This window comes from Sinocyclocheilus anshuiensis, unplaced genomic scaffold, assembly GCF_001515605.1.
Source record: "Sinocyclocheilus anshuiensis isolate Anshui unplaced genomic scaffold, SAMN03320099.WGS_v1.1 scaffold621, whole genome shotgun sequence".
Classification (NCBI taxonomy): domain Eukaryota; kingdom Metazoa; phylum Chordata; class Actinopteri; order Cypriniformes; family Cyprinidae; genus Sinocyclocheilus; species Sinocyclocheilus anshuiensis.
Genome location: NW_015537952.1, coordinates 242,227 through 263,888, shown reverse-complemented (window position 1 = coordinate 263,888; position 21,662 = coordinate 242,227). Strand labels below are relative to the sequence as shown.

The 21,662-nt window shown below is 39.9% G+C and overlaps 1 protein-coding gene across 1 annotated transcript in view; it reads left to right on the top strand.

Moving 5' to 3' along the window:
- The window catches only part of LOC107664610 (adenylate cyclase type 2-like), a 147,939-nt gene that overhangs the window by 64,253 nt on the left and 62,024 nt on the right, over positions 1 to 21,662 (top strand). The window contains exon 3 of the mRNA XM_016455228.1: positions 8,645 to 8,806. Coding sequence (XP_016310714.1) covers positions 8,645 to 8,806 — 162 coding nt within the window. The remainder of the gene's footprint in view (positions 1 to 8,644; positions 8,807 to 21,662) is intronic.

Below are 21,662 nucleotides of genomic sequence, written 5' to 3'. Positions count from 1 at the left end.
CGCCCCCCTCCCGGAAGGCACGTCCTCTTGCCTAAAGTCCAACTGAGGAGGGAGGGTGGGGGCTCTGGAGGAGGACGTGGACGGGGCGACTGAGGACGAAGGCAGAGCTGGAGGGAAGGAGGAGCCTGAAAAAGCCAGAGGAGTGGAGTCGGATGGTTGACGACTGACCAAGGCGGAGACGGAGGGACGAGGGAGCCCAGTGGAGCCAGTGGGATGATGGGCCACGGTGGAGACGAGGGAGCTAGGAGCCAAGGGGGAGCCGATGGGTCGGAGGACCGAGGTGGAGTATGGGACTTGGAGACTGGAGGCGGAGACAGGGGATTCTCACGCCTAGGCGGAGCTGGAGACTGGAAGTCCCGAGGCGGATCAGAGTGCCCAGATGGCCCAGCGGAGACAGGGCTGAGGAACTGGCTGGTTTTAAGAGAGGAGGCGGGAGAGGGAGGCTGGGTGGGAACATGAGAGTCACAGGGAGCTCAGAAGATGCAGGAGAGCTGGACGGAACCAGCGGAGACTCAGGAGACCTAGGAGGTTCAGGGGAACTGAGAATAACCTCTCCAAACCAGTCAATTAAGTCCTCTTTAAAACGGTCCATTAGTTCCTCATAATAATGTCCAGAAACCAACTGCAGCTCACTCTCAGCAGCGGGAGTGTGGGCGGGGCTTCCCTCCTGGCCCTCGATCTCCACCAAAACTCCCTCAGGGACGGGCGATGTTGCCGGCTCACGTCGCAGGTTTACACGCTGGCGCTCGTGTCGTGGCAGGCTCAGGCTCTCCGTCTGCGGTGGGCTCAGGCGATTGCTCTGTGCAGCGGGCTGATGGCTGGCTGGTCTCTGGTTTGGGAGTGGGGCTGGAGATGTCCTCCTCAGTGGGGCAGACAGAGAAATACAGTCCATTTTTCTCCAGCACCCACTCCACGAAAGCGGCGAAACTCCCTCGAGGATCATTCCCGGACAGCTTTGCCTTAGTCAAGGTGTTAAGTCAGACGAAATAAAAGGTGTACAGGCAGCTGTCTGTGATGTGCTAATATAAGGCACACGATGCAGGAGTATCCAAGAAATAGTCTTTAATAAATGAATGAAATAGTCTTTAATAAATCACGTTTTTTCAAAGCTCATAAAACTGGGATGTCACAAAAAACAATCACAGACAGGGAAATTAACAGAGGTATAGATATGAAAGTGGTTGTAAAAACCCAAGGATATGAAACTATAAGACATCCAAAACAAATGATAAACAACCAGATTTTCACAGCAATTACCTCCCTGATAATGGCAGTTCTCCTGTTGGTCATGTAGATGATGGGATGAATCACAGCAAAATAATAATCTCCACAGACACAAGCCATGAAGAGAGGTCTGCCACACATGGGTAGTGAATATGTGAAATTATTAAACCATTCAAATTCTGCATTGTGCAGAAGCATGCAGTTATAGACACCGAAAGGCAAAACGGTTAGGAAAAGAAGATCAATGATGGTCAGATTAAACACAAAGAAGTCATTAGTCGAGATGTTTTGTTGATGTCTTTGACAAAGTTCCCGAAGTACAGTGACACTGGCAAGGACACCCAGAAGAAAAAAAAATGTACAGAGACCTGACCAGAACAAAGGACCCGCAGGCTGGTCAGTGCAAAGTGTAAAATAGTTATTGGTTCCATTTGAGAAATCTAAAGCACCCTGATGTAAAGATAACAACTCTATAGACATTTTTTTAAGACAGGAATTGTCCGATCTGTATGAAAAAAAAGAAACCATCCCAATGAAACTTATATAATAATTATATTATATATATACGGTAAAAAAAATGTGTTATATTAAATATATTTTGATAATCAATTTCAGATTAAATTACTTATAAAATTAGAGTGATCTCAGGCACTACAAAGACAATTAATATACAATATATTTATTTATATATTTCTTTTTGTTGTTTGTTTGTTTTTGTCTTACCTCAGTGATGTCTATAATAAATAAGAGGAAAAAGAGTCAGTGAGTGGGAATAAGTCTCAGTTATGAATGAGATCAGAGAGGTCTTACATGTGCACATACAGCAATGGCTCATGTTGCTTGACTGTGACATTTTGAATATGGTGTGATATTACACCACCAAAAAAAACAAAAAAGCAAACACTGAAGTGTCATACTCCATATCACTGAACCAAAAATGCACAGCACTAGAGGGGGAAAGGCCTAACACATCCATGTTATCTAATGATATTTAACAATGCCTGTATTTTCAGTCCATGATTTCTATTATTTTTACTTTGTTGGTCAAGAAAATAATCTTTATATAGTGGTGCTTGATGTCAGTGATGTTTTTTGCATGATATTGTAGCTAGCCAGAAACATCCCAGCATTCACATGGCCAGGAAAATAATAGTTTTCCTACTTTATGCAGTACTAGCAGTAATTTAGAACGGTGGCGGCTTTATTTACATTTGTTTAGCATGAATGTACCAATTCAGCTAAATTGATTTTTATCAAATCTGAGATTTAATTAAATCAGTTTGTTTATTTACTTTTCTTTTTAGTTTCCTACAGCTGTTATGACCTTTTCGTTGTACTTTTACCTCATTTTAGTTATTTTACCATCACCATCTTCGCTCTTTTTATAGGATTACAGTAGTTCTAGCAACTGTTGTTTCCTTAATGAGTCATACAGGTTATTAGTAGCCTAATCCCTGTTTCCTCTCTACTTCTCCTCACTCCAGGCCCACTCCACCAGGGGAATGGCCTCCTCCTGGGCTTGGTCCAGCAGAGTTTCTATTGGTGATATATGTGTACAGCCTCTGGCTGGTCTTCCCCATCTACATTCACCAGGTTTTATAACTTGGATGTCCTGCCCTTCAGGCATGGATTTTGTCCACTTAATTTACCTAATTCCCTGTATAAGTGGAGAAGGTCTTGTTTTGTAGACTTGTAGCATCTGGACCAATCAGACACACAATTTTTTTTTATTATATTTAACAAATACTCTGTAACACCCCTCAGTCAACAAACCAACTATGAGGATCTATGGACCCTTCCCCCGAAATGCATCAAACACCTCAGAAAGGCAGAACAGGCCTCTGGCTCCATGGCAACCAATGCTGATATCACTGGTTTTATTGCCCAGAGGAATGCGGGCAGAGCACAACTCAATTAATTTACCCTTAGGAAAGACACACATTGCCCATAAAAATGGACTCTTCTCTAATTAATTCATAGGAAAACCTTTCTTTGAATGAACACACATATCCTTCAGGTCATTGTGTATGTTGTCATTTATATTGTATACTGTTTATGCAGGCTTGTGAAGGAACCACTCGTTCCTGTCATCTTACCTATATGTAATCCTACCCTGTCTAGTATCTATGATCGGGACTCTCTGTCAGACAGACAAGACGTGCAAGTATCAAACTTAGTCTTATTAATTGATACATTAAGTATCATTGCGTGTGTGTGTGTATGTGTAGGTCTATGTTAGACTAGTTTAAGTGTTTATGTAGTTAATAAAGTCTTACTTGTATCACACCTGAGGTTGTTCATTGTTTGCTCATAACTGGAGTCCCTAATCATGCAGATTTCTGCTACATGCTAGTACATGAGTAGTATTGTACAGTAAGAAAGTTATTTCCCTTAACCAGGAAATTAACGTTCTTAGAATTGACAGACAGTTGACCCTGAGAGATCAAGTAAATACTTACAGCGGATCTAAATATTTATAATTAATTATAACTAGTTATGATTAATTATTAATATTTCCCCTTTGAGCTGATTAGCTACATATCACAGGAAATGTTATTGGTTAGGTGATTCAATAAGTAAGCAATATGTGACCATGGACCACAAAACCAGTCATAAGGGTACATTTTTGGAAATTGAGATTTATACATCATACATCATACATACATACATCATATACAACAAATAAGCTTTCCATTGATGTATGGTTTGTTGGGATAGGACAATTTTTGGCCGAGATTCAACTATTTGAAAATCTGGAATCTGAGGGTGCAAAAAAATCAAAATATTGAGAAAACTGCCATTGAAGTTGTCCAAATAAAGTTCTTAGCAATACATATTACTAATCAAAAATTAAGTTTTGATATATTTACGGTAGGACATTTACAAAATATCTTCATGGAACATGTTCTTTACTTAATATCCTAATGATTTTTGGCATAAAAGAAAAATCGATAATTTTGACCAATACAATGTATTGTTGGCTATTACTACAAATATACCAATGCTACTTATGACTGGTTTTGTGGTCCAGGGTCACATATAGTTGTGCTCATAAGTTTACACCCCCTTACAGAATCTGTAAGAGGCCTGCTGGTCCGTGCCCAGGGCACAGTTGCATCAAAGTTTGCAGCACTGCGCTGTAGCCAAACAGTCATGTCTACTGTGCACATGATGCAATCATCTCCTTATTGCAACATGATTTCTGTAATCTCACGAACTTTCATCATAACTAATAGTAAAAACACAATGTGAACAAGAAACTTGTTGACCAGTGTAAACTGTATCATTTATTATGAAATCAAATATCTGACAGATTCATGCTGATCTTAAATAAAGACTTTTGATATACAAAGATGGTGCACTCATATTACTTAGGCCTATAAATTAGAGAAAGTGCAATGCGCAATATGGGATAGTCCCGCCTTCTAAATAAAAGTGCCATTTGCTAATTAATAAAGTCATTGCATCACTGCATCTGCCATCAGAAACTCCGGATGCTATAGAAACATGCTGCATCCCAATTTGCCTACTAATACTATTTCATTTACTTTAACTTCCTACTGTATCGGAGAGAAAAGAAGTAACACGTTGATCTGTCAGCTTGAGTTGAATTACTGAAATAAATGAACTTTTCCATGACATTCTAATTTATTGAGATGCACCTGTACTATGCTTTGGGACACACTTAATCTAATCTCACATACTATTTAGGATGGATAGTATGCACATTGGGACATTCAGTTTCGTGAGACGTGCACTTTAGACTGCACATGCACATTGGCTGGTCTAGGCTGAAAAATAAATTTTGTTTAATGTTATTCGAGCAGAACAAACTAAATTTATGAGACAGTTGTTGTTTGATTTCATTGGTTATTTCAAATATGATGCCAACCCCTCAGAAGACCTCAGATGATGCAAACCATCAGACAACATACAAAACTACCAAATTTTGCTATAAGTTTGATCGCAACATATAATCATTGCTGTTAATAGTGTTCACCGTCTGTTTGATTGCATGACATTAACTAACTGCTTGATTTTTACTGTACATTTCTGCCATATGGATATCAACTTGAGATAAGCTATTACTAAATGTAATGTAGAAACTTTAATTTTCTGTAAAGCTGCTTTGCAACGATTTGCATTGTGAAAAGCGCTATACAAATAAACTTGAAGAAAAATTATGAAGAAATATGAACTTTAATCATAACCTTGGTGAACAGCTTTGGTTTACCAATTCAAAGAGACACATTCAAATGGCAACACTTCTTGTTGCGGTCTTACTGACTTAAAATGGCTGCTGCATGCTTGTGTGTGTCCATTAGGTTCATGAAACTGTTTAGCTTTCAGAAGGGTTCTTGCAAGCGCCCCCTTTGCAGCCGCTATGGGCTCTTGATGCGTACCTCTGCCGTGCCTGCACTGAGGTGAGCTCCACTGTAGAATACACCTCCTTGATTACTTATGATGATGATGCAAGGGGTGTGTCGAGGGGAAACTGGGACGTGTTCTGATTTCAAATCCTGGTGGTTCAGAAGGGTAAAAAAAAAACAACCCAGTAATTAAAATTTTAAACTGGGGAGTTCCAACCTTAATCAAACACACCTGAATCAGCTAATCAAGGTCTTCAAGATCACTTGAAAAGTCACAGGCCAGGTGTGTTGAAGCAGGTTGGAAATAAACTTTGTAGGACAGTGGGTCCCCGGGAGTAGGGTTGAAGACCTATGTATTAGAGAATTATGAAATATAGCTTCCAAACTAGTACTTTAATTTATAGGGAATTTAATCACTTCTGTATTACCAGATATGTATGGTGTTGCACATAGAAGACAAGACAATGATAGCATGCAGTATTTTTAAGTTTGAGTTGGGAAAATTGTTGTTATTATTATAATTCTTTTCAGACTTTTTACTACATCCGGGTTTGAAAACAATATCAGGTGAACATCACATGGTTGTGGATTAAATGTTTAAGATTTACACTGACTTTCAACAAATCCAAAATAAATAAAAAAATCATTACAGGTGGCTTCTGACATCATTCCTCAAAACCGGCCCTGAAGGACCATTGCCCTACAAACTCAAAAGTTTAGCTCAAAAACTCTAGAGCAAGCTAATCAAGGTCAGAGTTACTAGAAAATTAAATTTAGGTAAGTTTGATCAGGGTTTGAGCTAAACTCTGCATGGCAGTGGCCTTCCAGGTCTGGACTTGAGGAAACCTACTTTAGTATAGCAGATGAAGGGCGACTCATTGTAATGTGTGGTTCTGGGTGTAATGCATAGTTGAGTGAAGAAATAAAAACGTAAGTTGAGTGGAGAAATAAAAACAGGCTCAGGGGCGTGGGAAGATGTTTTAGGTTGGGGTGCTGTACGATAGATGTTATTTACACTAAGTGCAAATAGCTATAGATTCTATTTATACTGTTAAAACAGCAGGATATTCTGCTAATTACTTATTGCAAATAGTGGCAATTATCTGCACCTCAGCATTGTAATACATTATAAAACAGTATGTAATAATAACTGATTGAGTGTCAAAATTAATTTTAATTCAAATTATTAAATGGATGCCACCTTATTGGGACAAAAGCCTGCTACACCTATCTGTAATGTGGGGTTTGGTGTTTGGGTTTTGTTTCATGTTCATGTTTTCCATGTCTTTTATTTTGTAATTGTTTCATGCTCTCACTACGCTCGCCTTCAGTGGACTGACTCGTTACAGAATACACGACCAAAAGAATGAACCCAGCAGTTGCATTTCTGCAGTTACGTCAAGGTCATCGGGCAATAGAGAATTATGTTCAGGATTTTTGTGAACTTTCTAACCGGGTGGACTTTAATGATGTGGCATTAACTCCTGGACTTTTTGGATTTTGTTTGGGCGTCTGGAGCCGCCCTTAGAGGGGGGGATATGTAATGTGGGGTTTGGTGTTTGGGTTTTGTTTCATGTTCATGTTTTCCATGTCTTTTATTTTGTAATTGTTTCATGCTGTCAGTGTCATGCTTCCCTTGCCCTCATGTATCTCTGCCTTGTGTATGTGTCATGTTCTGATTGGTAGTCTTAGTCATGTGTCTTGTTTCCCATTGGTTTGTTCATGTCATGTGACCCTCCTTGTCTGCTATAAGTAGCCATCATGTTCCCATTGTGCCTGGTCGTGTATTGATGTTGTAACCTGCTGTCGGTGAGTCTAGTCTGTTCATGCCTCGTCAAGTCTGTGTATCTTGTTTGGATTATTGTTTGGATCACACTGTAAATAAAACTGCACTTGGGTTCTCACTACGCTCGCCTTCAGTGGACTGACTCGTTACACTATCCTAACCCTACCCAGTACTTTATTTTCAACTTTTTGATTATTTCCTTCATTTTTATTAAAAATAAATGCTTTTCTGATGTGATTTGAAAGGGAGAAAAAAAGTTCGCCAAAAGGCAGATCCGAACCCGGGTCGATCGCGTCAAAAAGAGTATGACACCATCTACGCCACTGAATCTGACTATTGATTACCATCTTTTGAAATGTTGACTAGCCCAGTCACACGTTGGTGGGTGGAGTTAGTGTAAATAGCCTCTGCCAACAATGCGGGCTCTGATTTTTTTTATTTTTATTATTTTCTATTTTATTTTTATTTTTTTATTATTCCCAACAGTTAAACCGTTGCCCACAGAAAAAAACAGGGGGTGCTGCAGCACCCTCAGCACCCCCACTTTCCGCGCCTATGAACAGGCTGATTACATTTTGAAATCTGTAGTAGGACTGTAACCACCGTAGACACTGTGGGGGACATGTCCCCCCAATAATTAGAAATGGCCACTTGACCCGCCCAATATTTGATATTTTAAAAGGTAAATTTTTAAGGCAGGTTTGCTTCAGCACTCTGACAGTGCTCATCAATGTCAAAACGATTGAGATGACCAGTCAAATCAAAGAAGACGGGCTTTACTATTCACAAAATTTCAATTTTCAACAGTGAAAGAGTAGGTAAACAGTAATATCCAGTGATTCAAACTATTCACATTTTTTTGTCAAATTTTGTCTTTTGAATTGAAAACATAGGCTGTCATTTACGTGATTCATGTAATTCAGAATTAAACATTTTTGTTTTTCGTGTTTAAAAAATTATAAATAAAATACAAATTACTTTTTGTGTTGATTACCCAACACTGCTTGCAGCTATATGCACATTAGTGTTTAACGTAATACCTGAAAATCCAAAAGTTGAGTATGCAGGTGCCACTGAAGTCTTTGTATATACAAAATTACATTGTATAAACATGCTTAAAACACAATGAAAAATTACAACCTGCCCTGACATGACAAAACTGAAAACACAGTTCAGCCTTTTTGCTTAGACAACTAACACCTGACATAACCAAAAGAATCTGTCATAATGTTTTACTGTCTCTTGTGCTGTTTACTGATTCTAGGTGTCTTTCTTCTTGTTCATCATCTTTGTGGCATACACCATGCTTCCCTTCTCCATGAGAGATGCCATCATAGCCAGCGTGCTCACCGCGTCCTCTCACACTGTTGTCCTCAGTGTCTGCCTCTCCTCTACAGTCGACCATGTGGAGCCCCTGGTATGGCAGGTCAGTGCTCTCCAATCTGTCTTGCAATGTGCTTGCCAAGAGCTGTGAGCTTTACCCTGTGCGGCAACTGTTGAAGTTTGCCTTGTCTGTTGAGAAGGATCATTGCCAATTGCGCATGTGATTGTGTATGTGTCTATGAGTACAGGTATGTATGATTATTAAGTCATTTATGATTTTTGTGGTTTATAATTCGAATGCTCATTGTCATATTGATGTATTTGAAAAGCTTAGTGTGGGTGTGTTAATAATTGATATTCATGGATGATATTCAAGCGGTATCAGTCTTACTTAAGGTGATTAGATTTCTGAAATGAAAACATTTAGTTCAATCACAGATGCATTGTTCAAATATAGTTATTTTCAAATATTTAAAATAAAGGAGGACAGTTTCAGTTTTGTGCATTCTGATCATGGTGATTGTAGAGCTGTGATGAACTATAGTATATCATATACCACATACATTTCAAAATTACTGTTTGAGGAAAAGATGGTAAACCTCCAGTCTCACGGGACAAATAGAACTTCACCGACTTTTATTGTCAGAGCTGACTCTTCCGTGTCAACACCAACATAAACTGCTGCGCTTCTCCTCTGCACATGTACCACCATGCCACTCAACATCCATATAGTGAACATTACATTTAAATAAAAATTATAAAATGAATCGTAAAACAAATTACCCGAAAGGAAATAAACAGAAAATAATTATCATCAAAAACAGGGAGTCAAAAAACGAGGACGTCCATTCGCTGACTAAATATAACTGTAAATATTGGAATATATCTGTAATTATTAGATGAGACTGACCTTCCCTTGGTATAGTATTCATTATTTAGGCATTTTCATATTGCATAAATCAAAGTCAAAATTGCCTGTATTAATTTTGTCTTAATCTCTCCTCATTTTCCTTGTTTTGAACCACATTACCCATGGTGTCAGATTTTATTATCAATTGGATTGCTTGTTTAGACAATTCAGGAAGCTAACTTGCTCCCATCTTAGTTCAAATGAATGCATAAACAAGCAAAAATGACCTTTCAGTAAAAGCCAATTTCTGTAAACGGCTTACAGTAATAGCATGTATTTAAAAAAAAAAAATCTGTGTAAAAGGTCAAACTTTATATGAATAGTAACTCTTAATATTATTATAAAAAGTAAAAAAATATTCTGTTTTCAGTGTCCATTTCTTACATTCAGTGCAAATGTTCCTTACTGCTGCAGACTACTCAAAAAGAACCATACATGGCTCTCTCACAACTGCCAAATGCTGTTTCTACTTCTTATTTCTCACACTGTCTCAATGTCTTTCACTTGCTTTCATGCTATGCCTTTTGGTCCTGGGTAGGGGTCTTGAGTCTTGAAAGCTGTGCATTCTATAACATCTAGAATGCCTCAGGCACAAGACTGAGAGGCATTTTGGCAAACTGTAGTTTGGCAGTGCAACGAGAAAGATATTAATATGCTTCCCTAGCAGTTTTCTGCACATCATATGGACTTGTGGAGACTAAAGTAATACATTTCCAATGAGTATTACAGTATTACACATTTTTATTTATTATAAAATGTATTATTGAGAATTTGACCAATGGTTTGAAAAGAATGTTTAACAACAACAACAACAATAACAACAGTGTGTGTGTGTGTGTGTTTGTGTATGTATGTATATATATATATATATATATATATCTCTTAAATTTGAAAATATATGAAAAAATATATTTAAAAAATGCATACATTTGGTTGTGATGTGACTTTGTTTTAATAAATGGTATATTAATATAAACAATATTAAAGTATGTTGATCTTAATAACTTCGTAGTCCTAAGTGTAATGTGAATGCTTTCACAATTGATGAGGTTTGCTGATTTCTGAAATAGAGAAAACTCTGTCCTGCTCTGTTACATACTAACTGTGAAAGAACAGATTTTTTCCCCTTTGGGCACCAGGGTGGAAAAGCTCTTTCAAAGAACTGTGCTAGAATCTCTGCAGCAGGTGTGGTCTTTCTGCCAGCTCTTCCAGTCAGCATCTCAACCACTGCACAGCATCTCAACCACTGCATTTTTGGTAGAACTGCTAAGCGCAAGAGCAAAGTGTCACTTATATTACTGTGATGAGTGGGGCGGGGCCGAGAGCCGTGGGAGCGGAGCGAGGCTGGTGGAGTAAATGGTAATGAGCGTCCCACGGCTCTCGGCCCCGCCCCACTCATCACCTTATGCTGGATGTGTGTGGGACAGTTCATACTGAATACATGAAATAATATTTCCTATCCCAGCTCATAAACATAGATATAGGGCAATAAATATTTTGGTTCAGTGAAGCACATGATTTAGGATGAGCGTTTGGGGCATACAATCAGTTTGTCCTTTCAAAATTGATTTGATTAGGATATCTCTTTCATAATTCATAAATAATGGCAGACTTCGATAACACTTTTTTTTTTTAAGTGGCAGGTTTGACATCCAGGCGGATGTAAGAAAAAAATATCAATGATCATTATTAATGCTATAAATGATTATGTCTAACATGCCATATTACTGAAAGAGGAATCTTAATTCTAAAAGTGAATCAAAACTGTGCTAGCTAACTAAACCACATAGCATGACCTGTTATTTGTGCAGCTAGACATGTTATGCGTGTATCAAAACTTATGATTATTATGTGTGAAACAATACAATTCATTATTTTGTTTTTCTTATTGTTTTCAAACCATTATGAGAATAGAGAAGCAGCTATTAATCTGGGTAGATCCTTGGTTTATTATGTGTCTGATTGTTAATAGCAAGGTCAAAATTCACATAGCTACAAGTGCTAGACTAATGTTTTAATGCTGGGAGCTTTAAAAGGTCAGAATCAGATACAGACAGAATGCCTGAATACCTGTCTTTGTGAACTCTCAACCGTTGTCAAATCTGATATGTTTCTAAAACCTTTTATTTTGTCTGATGCCATCGGGTGCTAAATTAGAATTACAGTTTTGTCTGTATTGTGCTAGCTGTGATAGTGTTATGACTCAGTGATGCTCAGGGTGAGTTGATTGGATCAGATCTCGGTATCACTGGCTGAAAAGCAGGGTTAAATCTTATTATGATTTAGCTTTTTTCTGTGGGGCACTCAGCAAATAACAATTCATGCACTTTAGTGTGTAATGATGATGGTAGAGCCACAGGTTCAACTGGGTGTTGAATGGGAGGACAGCAATACAATCCAAAAGATGAATGGGTTAATGCAATTCTAACTGAATGGTTACTATAGAATGCCCATTTCACTTAATTGCAAATAATCTGTCGACCCTCTCCATTTCTCTCTTCCTTTGAGTTAAACACAGAAATACAAACCATACACTTACAGCAATACAATAAAAATAGCAACACAAAAACAGTGTCTAAACTGAGGGGTATCATGCCCATTTAAATTAAATGTGTGAGGACATTCTCAGATTTTTTGCCAAGTGGATTTTAAATTCATTTGACATCTTTTATAATTAAGTTGAACAATAAATTGCAGGTAAAAAACAAACAAAAAACAATATGGTATATTCAGGTATAGTACTATGCTATGTCATTTGTATAATAGAATTTTGTTGGGGGGGGGACTTTCAAGAATGGTCAACCCAGGCTCATTGGAAATACATGATTCTGCCTACATATCTGCAAAACCTGAAATACATTTCTCTGTGTATATTTCGTTGCACATTTTAGATTACATGTCCACAAGAGCCAGATGCGAGTTTATTAAACAGTGTTATTAAAAACAAAATGGTTGCAAATGAATATTGAGTAGCATGCTTCACTGCAGTTTGAAATAGTGTGTACAATTTTATCCAAAACAGTTAAGTGTAATTGTGGCAACATTTTATTAGATCATAAATTAAATGTCTGTTGAGTGGAGCTAAAATGTTAATGCTCTATCACCTTTGATATTAACATACCACTTATACCGTGTATGTAGTGTTAACAAAAGCAAACTTGAAAGAAAAATGCATTTGCAGAGGCAACTGTGTCATTTTAGCTTGCTTTTACAAGTCTTTGAGCTCTTTTAACGTGACTCATGTTTCACTGAACTTGTACCCAAGTGCAACGCAGCGCTGAACCAGGTGAGCTAATGAGCAAGCTTGCAACTTTGGAAAAGCTGTACATATTTAGTGGATTTGTAAAAGTTAAAATGTGTTAGTTTACAAACCATGCATTATGTTAAAAGTGTTTTAAGGTCATAATATATTGTGCAAGAAACCTCGTAATAATAAGCATATATTCATCAATAATCTTCCCTGTAATCACAATTTGTATGAAAAGGAACAAAAGTAATTGGTGTTTTACTGCCTAGAGTTCTTGTCACCTGGAAACTACAGAGAAATGTATGTATAGGTAAGATTTTGCAGTTTTGCAGCTATGTAGGCAGTCACATATTTCCAATGTGCCAGGGTTACGAATGGTACTTAGCTAGTACGAATGTGAGCTCACTTAGCTATAATAAAGTGACAGTTCATGATCTCACATTTTTTTCAAAATTACAGGAATTATACAGCAAGAATTAACCGGTCCAGAAATCATACAGAGAATTCTGAAACATTCATTTATATTATGTATATGAGTCAGCACAGTGAAAGGACTACTTTATTTATTATGCAGATACAATGTTTTATCCACAACTAAGAATGGCACAACATTTGGAAAACTTGTGCCGTTAGATTGAGCAGGCATCTAAATCTATTTTTATACCTAGTTATCCTGTTGTACATAGAATCTCTCCCTTCACTAACATGCACCAGTGGGCAGATAAATAGCCATTGATCTGTGTCTGTGCAGGTAGTCATGAGTTGATGTAGTCATATCTATTATGTAATAAAAATGTGTAATTTTTGGCTGCTTGGTTTCAATGAAAGCTGTTTTTGAATGGAAGTTTTTTTTAGTTCTACACTAAAATTACACTACGTTTTGTTGTACAACGACCTCTTAAAAGCTTCCTGAATTTTGATTCCTCGATTCATGGCCCCATTAAGCACTCTAATCTGATTCTAGTCATCAGATTAGTCTTAAAGTTATTGTTAATGTGTCAAGTAGCATCTAATGTGATTCCAAAGCTCCTGTCTGTCTTAACAGTTTTAAACCTTAGAATAATCCTTAAGCTCTAGATTTATAAATGAACTATCAATCATTTTATGTGTTGAGTCTGTAAATAATTCTGCACTTAGGTGTGTTGCTGTCACAAACCTTTTTGGTTATGTCAGTTACATTAAAATAATTATTGTCATATATATAATTTCTCTAGGCTTTCAGAGAACCTTGAATGGATCAGAGCTGATAATTTAATGGTCATATATTACTGAGTTTCTGTATCACTACTGTGTCTCTAGGCAAAACACTTCACTGTGAAATGCTGAAGAGAAGCTGTATTGTATATTGCACTCAATAAGAGTGTTAAATTATGAATAACTTAAACTAGTTGACTGAAAATTGTTGACCTGTGCTTTAGCACAGACTGGACACAACTTTATCTCATACCTCAAAAGTATTCTTTATCAAAATCATTACCACTTAAGTGATTGTTTATTTGGGTCAATTGCGTTGATGAAAATAATTGTATTTTCTATCCTGTATGTGAGTTCATTTTAACATTAATGCTTTACATTTTCAAGAAATGTAAACCATACAAAAGGTCTTTAAGATTGACCGTCTGCACTGAACCAATTTGTTCAGACAGTGTTGTCAGTATAACTATATACATTGGTTGCTAAGGTGATGTAAGCATGATGTCAGTACATTTTCTCATATAGCAACTAAGAGTCAGTGTGATGAAAAAGAGATCAATTTTGCTTCTACTCTGTCTAAAACAGGGTTGTCCAATCCTGTTCCTGGAGGGCCAATGTTCTGCAGAGTTTAGCTCCAACCAGCTCCAACACACTTGGAAATTCTGCCTGGAACTTTCTAGTGACTCTGAAGAGCTTGATCAGCTGGTTCAGGTGGTAAAACTCTGCTGGACTGTGGCCCTCCAGGAGAATGCCAGGTCTATAATGACATCGTAAAATGCAGCTGAACAACGTACAAGTGTGAACTTAAGCAACAGAAGAATTTAATGCATTCATGCATAAGTTGTGTCCAAATCTGCTGACTCATACTGCTTTTCGACTGTGTCTGGTGCTGGAACTGGTGCTCGGCCAAGAGTGGCACTCATCCATAACCGACTCGCGTTTCCACTGGCAGGGAGCAGAACCCTCTACGTCGTCAATATGTGACTGGAATCACTTGTTATCTCTTGCAGAAGGAGAGTGTTGATCTCTTCTGCCAACCACTGCTGAACAGACATATTTAATTGTTGTTGTTAATGTTGTTAATTTACCTGAACTCCGACGGTATTTAAAAATGGCGCCTTTGTAATGGAAGCTCTGCCTACTGACGTCATAGCTTCCCTTCTTGGAGACCAGCAAGATTTCGGGGCCGGTTCGGAAGCAGGATCTGGGCACCGGCCCAGGATTTTTTTTTTGGAGTGGAAAAGTGTAGCCCGGGTTCCCAGTTATGCTCTGTCACCAACCAGATAGCGATATCATTCATTCATTTACTATTCACTACTGTGTCACATATCACATAGTTTACTGTATAAGGAAGAGAACACAATACTGCACAATTATGACACATCTCGCTGTGTCCCCAGTGTCAGAAAAAATAAAATAAAAATAAAATACTTGATCAAACTAATTTTTGAAAAAAAAAAGGTTCAGACAATGTCACACACTCAAGTGTATTCAGGCGAGAAAATTTAATCTGCTCCTTGGGATTCTAAGCTCTGATTAGGGGGTATATTCAAACAGCCTGCCATATTATGAATATGACAACAGTGTTTTACCATGCTATAAATAGCACACCAGCTAGTACATCCTGACTGTCTTATTCCTTCTCACCTTTATACTCTATATAAATATACTATCATTACTACTTTAGGTGCAAGTCATTACATTATGTTAATGCAATGCTCACAAATGCTAATTAGAATCTTGGCCACCGATGCAACCATTTGCTGATAATCGGTTTATGTGACAGCAATAGACAGCTGTTCACCACGCACACAATAAGGATTAGCCAAGTAAGCCTGAACTTGTATTTTTTTTATATAGGATCTGGATTAGTTGTTGTATGTAATTATGCATTGTTTTGTACATATCAGTATCTATCCAAATACCTAAAAAGTATGTGTTTATGCCTATAAATAATATACCTGTAAATACCTTCATACTGCATAAACAGTGAGTCCAGGAAGGTGTACCTGCATCTGTCCATCCATCCATATATCTACTTTAAATATATCAACTTGAAATACATCCCCTCTCCGAGCCCAGTGGGTAATATTGTGTTAGTTTGGGGGCAATCGTGGCCTAATGGATAGAGAGTCGGACTTGTAACCCGAAGGTTTGAGTCTCAGGTCCGGCAGGGATTGTAGGTGGGGGGAGTGAATAACCAGCACTCTCTCCACCTTCAATACCACGACTGAGGTGAGACCCTTGAGCAAGGCACTGAACCCCCAACTGCTCCCTGGGCGCCGCAGCATTGTCTGCCCACTGCTCCGGGTGTGTGTTCATGGTGTGTGTCCACTACTGTGTGTGTGCACTTGGATGGGTTAAATGCAGAGCGCAAATTTCGAGTATGGGAAACCATACTTGGCCACATGTCACTTCACTTCACTTCACTTCACTTCACTTCACATATGCAAATACCATGATGTAATGCTAATGCGCTCTTCAGAGTGACACACTCACGCTCTGACCTGCTTGTAGAATTCATTAAACTTTGCTTCTGTGAAGTTCCGCTTGTCCAGATTATTCAACACAAGAGATGAAGCTGGGCTGTCCATAGAATGCTGCAGCCAGTGCTTCTCCAGATTACCAAACCAGAATCACAAATAAGATACTGAAATGTTTCCCCTGAGATTAAATGGAGAGCAAATGCAGTGCTGTCGTCTTTTAATTTGTTGTTTTTTTTTTTCCTCTCTTTTCTTAGATCTGCAAAAATCTTTAATCAAAAGTCAAAGGTATACTTGAAATCGAACATGAATAATCAGGTTATTCTATAGATTCCAAAAGAAAAGATTGTAAGACACAGCTTTAGTGTGCCGTAAAAATTTTTCATTAATTTTGTATAAGATAGGTGTCACACCACATGGACTTTGTTTGTGTTTTCACTGTTCCTACCTCCGTTTGTTTGTTGTCATGGTTATTGATTTGAGTTCATCATTAGTTTCAGGTGTGTCTTGTTAATTACGCTTTTGGTCTGTGTATTTCATGCTACATTAACGCCATGTCATAATTACCGTAATTCTGAGACGACAACACGTGACGTTCTACTCGGATCTGCCTATATTCTCAGACTCTGAGGTAGCGCTTAAATGAATCTGGTGGCGGTCAGGTGGTACAGCTGTCACTGGTCCTAGTCGTAACTCTCAGAACATTCCGAGCTTACAAGTTGTAATTAAGAGTTCTGGAGCACGTGAAGGCCTTGGTGTTGATACACTGTAAAAAATGACAGTGAATTTAACGGTAAAAGACTGTATTAACATTATATCAGTTAATGAAATTACGGTATTTAACTGTAAATTTAAGTTAAAACCGTAAAACCTAAAATGTTGCTACCGTATTTTTTACGGTAAAATTCCGGCAACCACAGCTGCCGTTTTTTTACCATAAATTTTACGGAATTTTTTTTACAGTGTAGTGTTGCCATAAAAACACACAATTCAGCTCCGAGTAGAATGTCACATGTTGTCATCTCGGAATTACTACATGGCGTGAATGCAGCTTAAGTTCCTGTCTGTAATGTTACGTGTGTCTCCAGCCTCTCTTTGTGCGGATTTACTTATGTGTAGATTTATTAAAGACTGTTTATCATCATCTTGATCTTCGTGCATGTTCATCGTGACAGTAGGAAAGCTTTAGGAATTAACAGTGCCTTTTACTTGTGTGTCTTATGGGTCAAATGAAGGAGCTACTACTGATTTTAAGTGCAATCCCTAGAAAGCTGTAACATCTTGCAAAACCATGTGAAGTAAATGACAGTGAAATATAGCATGTGTTTATATTGTTCTAAAGCACTTCAACACTATTCACATTCACATTTTACAACTTTTTAATATCATATAGGAGAACTCCATTGAGTTTTGAAAGAGCAACATCCAAGCAATTAAATTTTCCTGTTGACATTGTCTGCAATACAGGATAAAACAAGAGCAACCATTTATGAATGTTTGCTGAGATATTTTCTTTCTTCTGAAGGCATGCAGCATGTCTGTGACCGTTTGAATCCTCTCTTCCCTTCCGTAAGATTGTTGTCTTTCAGATTTTAAAATTTCTTGAAATTGTATGTGTCTGTGTAAACATCTGTGGAGAGGCAGTGAGCACAGGTGCTTAATGAGCCTCAGGCAGAAATCCATGTGCTTTTCAGGATTAAGCACAACCTGTATGTGTGACTAGATTCCAAAAGAAAAGATTGTAAGCCATAGCTTTAATTTGCTGTGAGGTATGAACTCAGAGTTGTTCAATGATTTCTTTTAAAAGGTATTAGGAAAGCTTTAGGACGCAACAGTGCCTTTTACTTGCTTGTGTTAGGGGTCAGATTCAGGAGCTTTTCATGAATTTATTTGTTACCTAGAAAGGCATATCATCTTGCAAAACAAATACTTTATCTGTCTGTGTACATCTAAAGCACTATTCACATAGAATCTTACAACAGTACTACTGTATATCAGGCTGTGAGGTCATAAAAATGAAATAGTCACGACCTTTAGAAACAGTTGCTTCTAAATTAGTTATTTTAATGAGTTTCAAAATCCACTCTAAGCATATTCCCACATGCTGGCTGGGATAATCTGATTATAGCATTTCACTAACAAACAGGTAAATGTATAATCTCTCTCTCTTGGATTTTTACCACTGAATTGGTCTCAACACTTACAATAAATCAGTTCATTTTTCCTTCATCTTTTAATGTATTTGTAACAGATCGGCCAGGCTCCACCACCACCCAATCACAACGATCCCTCTCACCTGAGTTCTGAGCACCAGCACCTGTCACTAATCATGCACCTCATTAACCAGCCTGCATAAAAGCACACACCTCAGACACCCTCATTGTCCGGTCTCGTATACACGTAGAGGAATCAATGACTTTGCTATTACTTCCAATTGAATACTTCCTGCATTACTTACCTCCTGTGTTCCTCCTAGTGTCTCCTCGTCTCCAAGTGTCTCCTGTTCCTCCTAGTTCCCGGATCACTGAGGTGTGTGCTCCTCCTGCCTGCATTCCAGCTCCTGTAAAGCCAAAGACCCGGATTACCCCACTCATCATATCCTTCGAATGATTCCCTCACTATCACATCCTCTGAACCCTACCCCAGTACTCTCTGTGACCAAATAAACATATTTTATATATACCCACCTGTTGTGTCAGACCTCTTCCGTTACAGAAGACCGGACCAACACCGACGGCACAGATGAGTCACCCTGATCCGTTCCAGGAGCTCGTAGACTACTTCTACGTAATCCACCGGCACCGCCGCCATCACCACCCATCACTTCCTCCATCCCAGCCAGCACTTCTTCGCCTACCATCATCGCTAGTCCCATGGCCCGACCGGCGCCCTACTCTGGCTCGGCGGAGGAGTGCAACGGATTCCTCCTCCAGTGTAATCTCACATTTGAAATGCAACCGCAATCATATCCCATTGACACCTCAAAAATTGCCTGCAGAACTTCATGGTGCATTTTCGCGAGGTGTTTGGAAGGACAGACGGAGATACCGCTGTGGGAGAGCAACTCTATCATTTACAACAGGGTACCATGTCAATTGCCGAATACACGCTGAAGTTCAGAACTCTCGCAGCAGCAAGTGGATGGAATGAGAGATCGCTGCTGACTACCTACAGACAGGAGCTGGAGCCCCAACTTCGGCTACAGCTCGCTGCATATGATTCATTTGGATTGGAAAGATTCATTCAGCTATCCATTCGATGCTCAAACCGCATGCAGTCCTGTCTAGCAGCAACACCAGTCTCCGCCACAGTCCTGGAAGACGGGAGAAGTCCTGAAGTGGGGCAAGGATTGCTTTCCAGACTGCTTCCCCATGACTCCATCATCTAAGAAACTCCCAGAGGTCCTTCCATGCCTTTGTGACCCCTACTGGCCACTACGAGTATCTGGTCATGCCCTATGGACTTGCCAACGCCCCCTCCGTATTCCAGGACTTCATGCATGAGGTGCTCCGGGAGTTTCTTCATCGATTCGACATCCTCATCTACTCCCGGAGCCAGGCCAAACATCGCCAGCACATTGCGGAGGTCCTCCAGTCCTAGTCCATCCAGATCCCGACCTCCCATTCGTCATGGAAGTCGACGCGTCCACTACAGGGGTGGGGGCAGTGTTGTTCCAGCAGCAGGGGAACCCAGCCAGACTCCACCCATGTGCCTTCTTCTCTAGGAAGCTCAGCCCGGCGGAAAATAATTATGACATCAGCAACAGAGAACTACTTGCCATCAAGCTGGCCTTAGAGGAGTGGAGGCATTGGCTGGAGGGGGCAGCCCATCCATTCACCGTACTGACCGACCATAAAAATCTCCAGTATCTTCGTGAGGCTAAACGTCTAAATCCCCGCCAAGCACGATGGGCATTATTCTTTACCAGGTTCAACTTTACCATTACTTATCGCCCTGGTCCCAGAAACGTCAAGGCAGACGCCTGGTCACGTATTCACAGTCATGTGGAAGGCCCAGAAGAACCGGAAAGTATCATCCCACCAAAGATGATCGTCAGTCCCATTGAATGGAATTCCCCTTCAGTGGCCTCAAACACGGCTCCCAACAATCCGCCGGGCTGTCCTCCAGGATGCCAGTATGTACCACGAACACAACGCACCCCACTGATTCACTCTGCTCACTCCTCCCGAGGCACTGGCCATCCAGGGGCCAACAACACCCTCTCGCTGCTACGAGATCGCTTCTGGTGGCCCAATATGGCAAGGGACGTGAGAAGGTTCGTGCAAGGATGTCCAGACTGTGCCATGTCCAAAAGCCCGCGCCACTTACCATCTGGCAAACTCCTTCCTCTACCAGTGCCAAATCGCCCCTGGTCACACCTAGGAGTAGACTTTGTCACGGACCTGCCACCCTCGGAAGGTAACATGCATCCTGGTAATAGTTGATCGTGCCCCTCAGAGGTCTCCCCACTGCACTGGAAATGGCTGAACTTCTCTTTAACAAGGTCTTCCGCTATTATGGCATTCCCGAAGACATCGTCTCAGACCGGGGACCTCAGTTTATTTCAAAGGTATGGAATGCCTTTTTCAAACTCCTAGGTGTGACCGTAAGCCTCTCGTACGGATATCATCCAGAGTCGAATGGTCAAACAGAGAGGAAGATTCAAGAGGTGGGGCGATTCCTGCGAACCTTCTGCCATGGCCACCAGGATTCCTGGAACCAGTTCCTGGGCTGGGTCCCTCCACAGAGCCTGGCCAGACGGAGGAACCCCCTCTTCCCTTGATCCTGGATGAAGGGTCTGTCTACAAGGTGAAGGAAATTCTGCAGTCCCGGCGCCGTGGTGGTCAGCTGGAATACCTCGTAGACTGGGAAGGATATGGACCCGAGGAACGCTCGTGGGTACCTAGGACCGATACATTGGACCCCGCCTTAATGTCTGAGTTCCATGCTCCCCATCCTGATCAGCCGGCACCTCGGGGCAGAGGTAGACCACCACGACGTCGGGGTTTTCAGCCCTCAGGAGCGGGCCGTGGGGGGGGGGACTGTAACAGATCGGCCAGGCTCCACCACCACACAATCACCTGAGTACTGAGCACCTGCACCTGTCACCAATCAAGCACCTCAT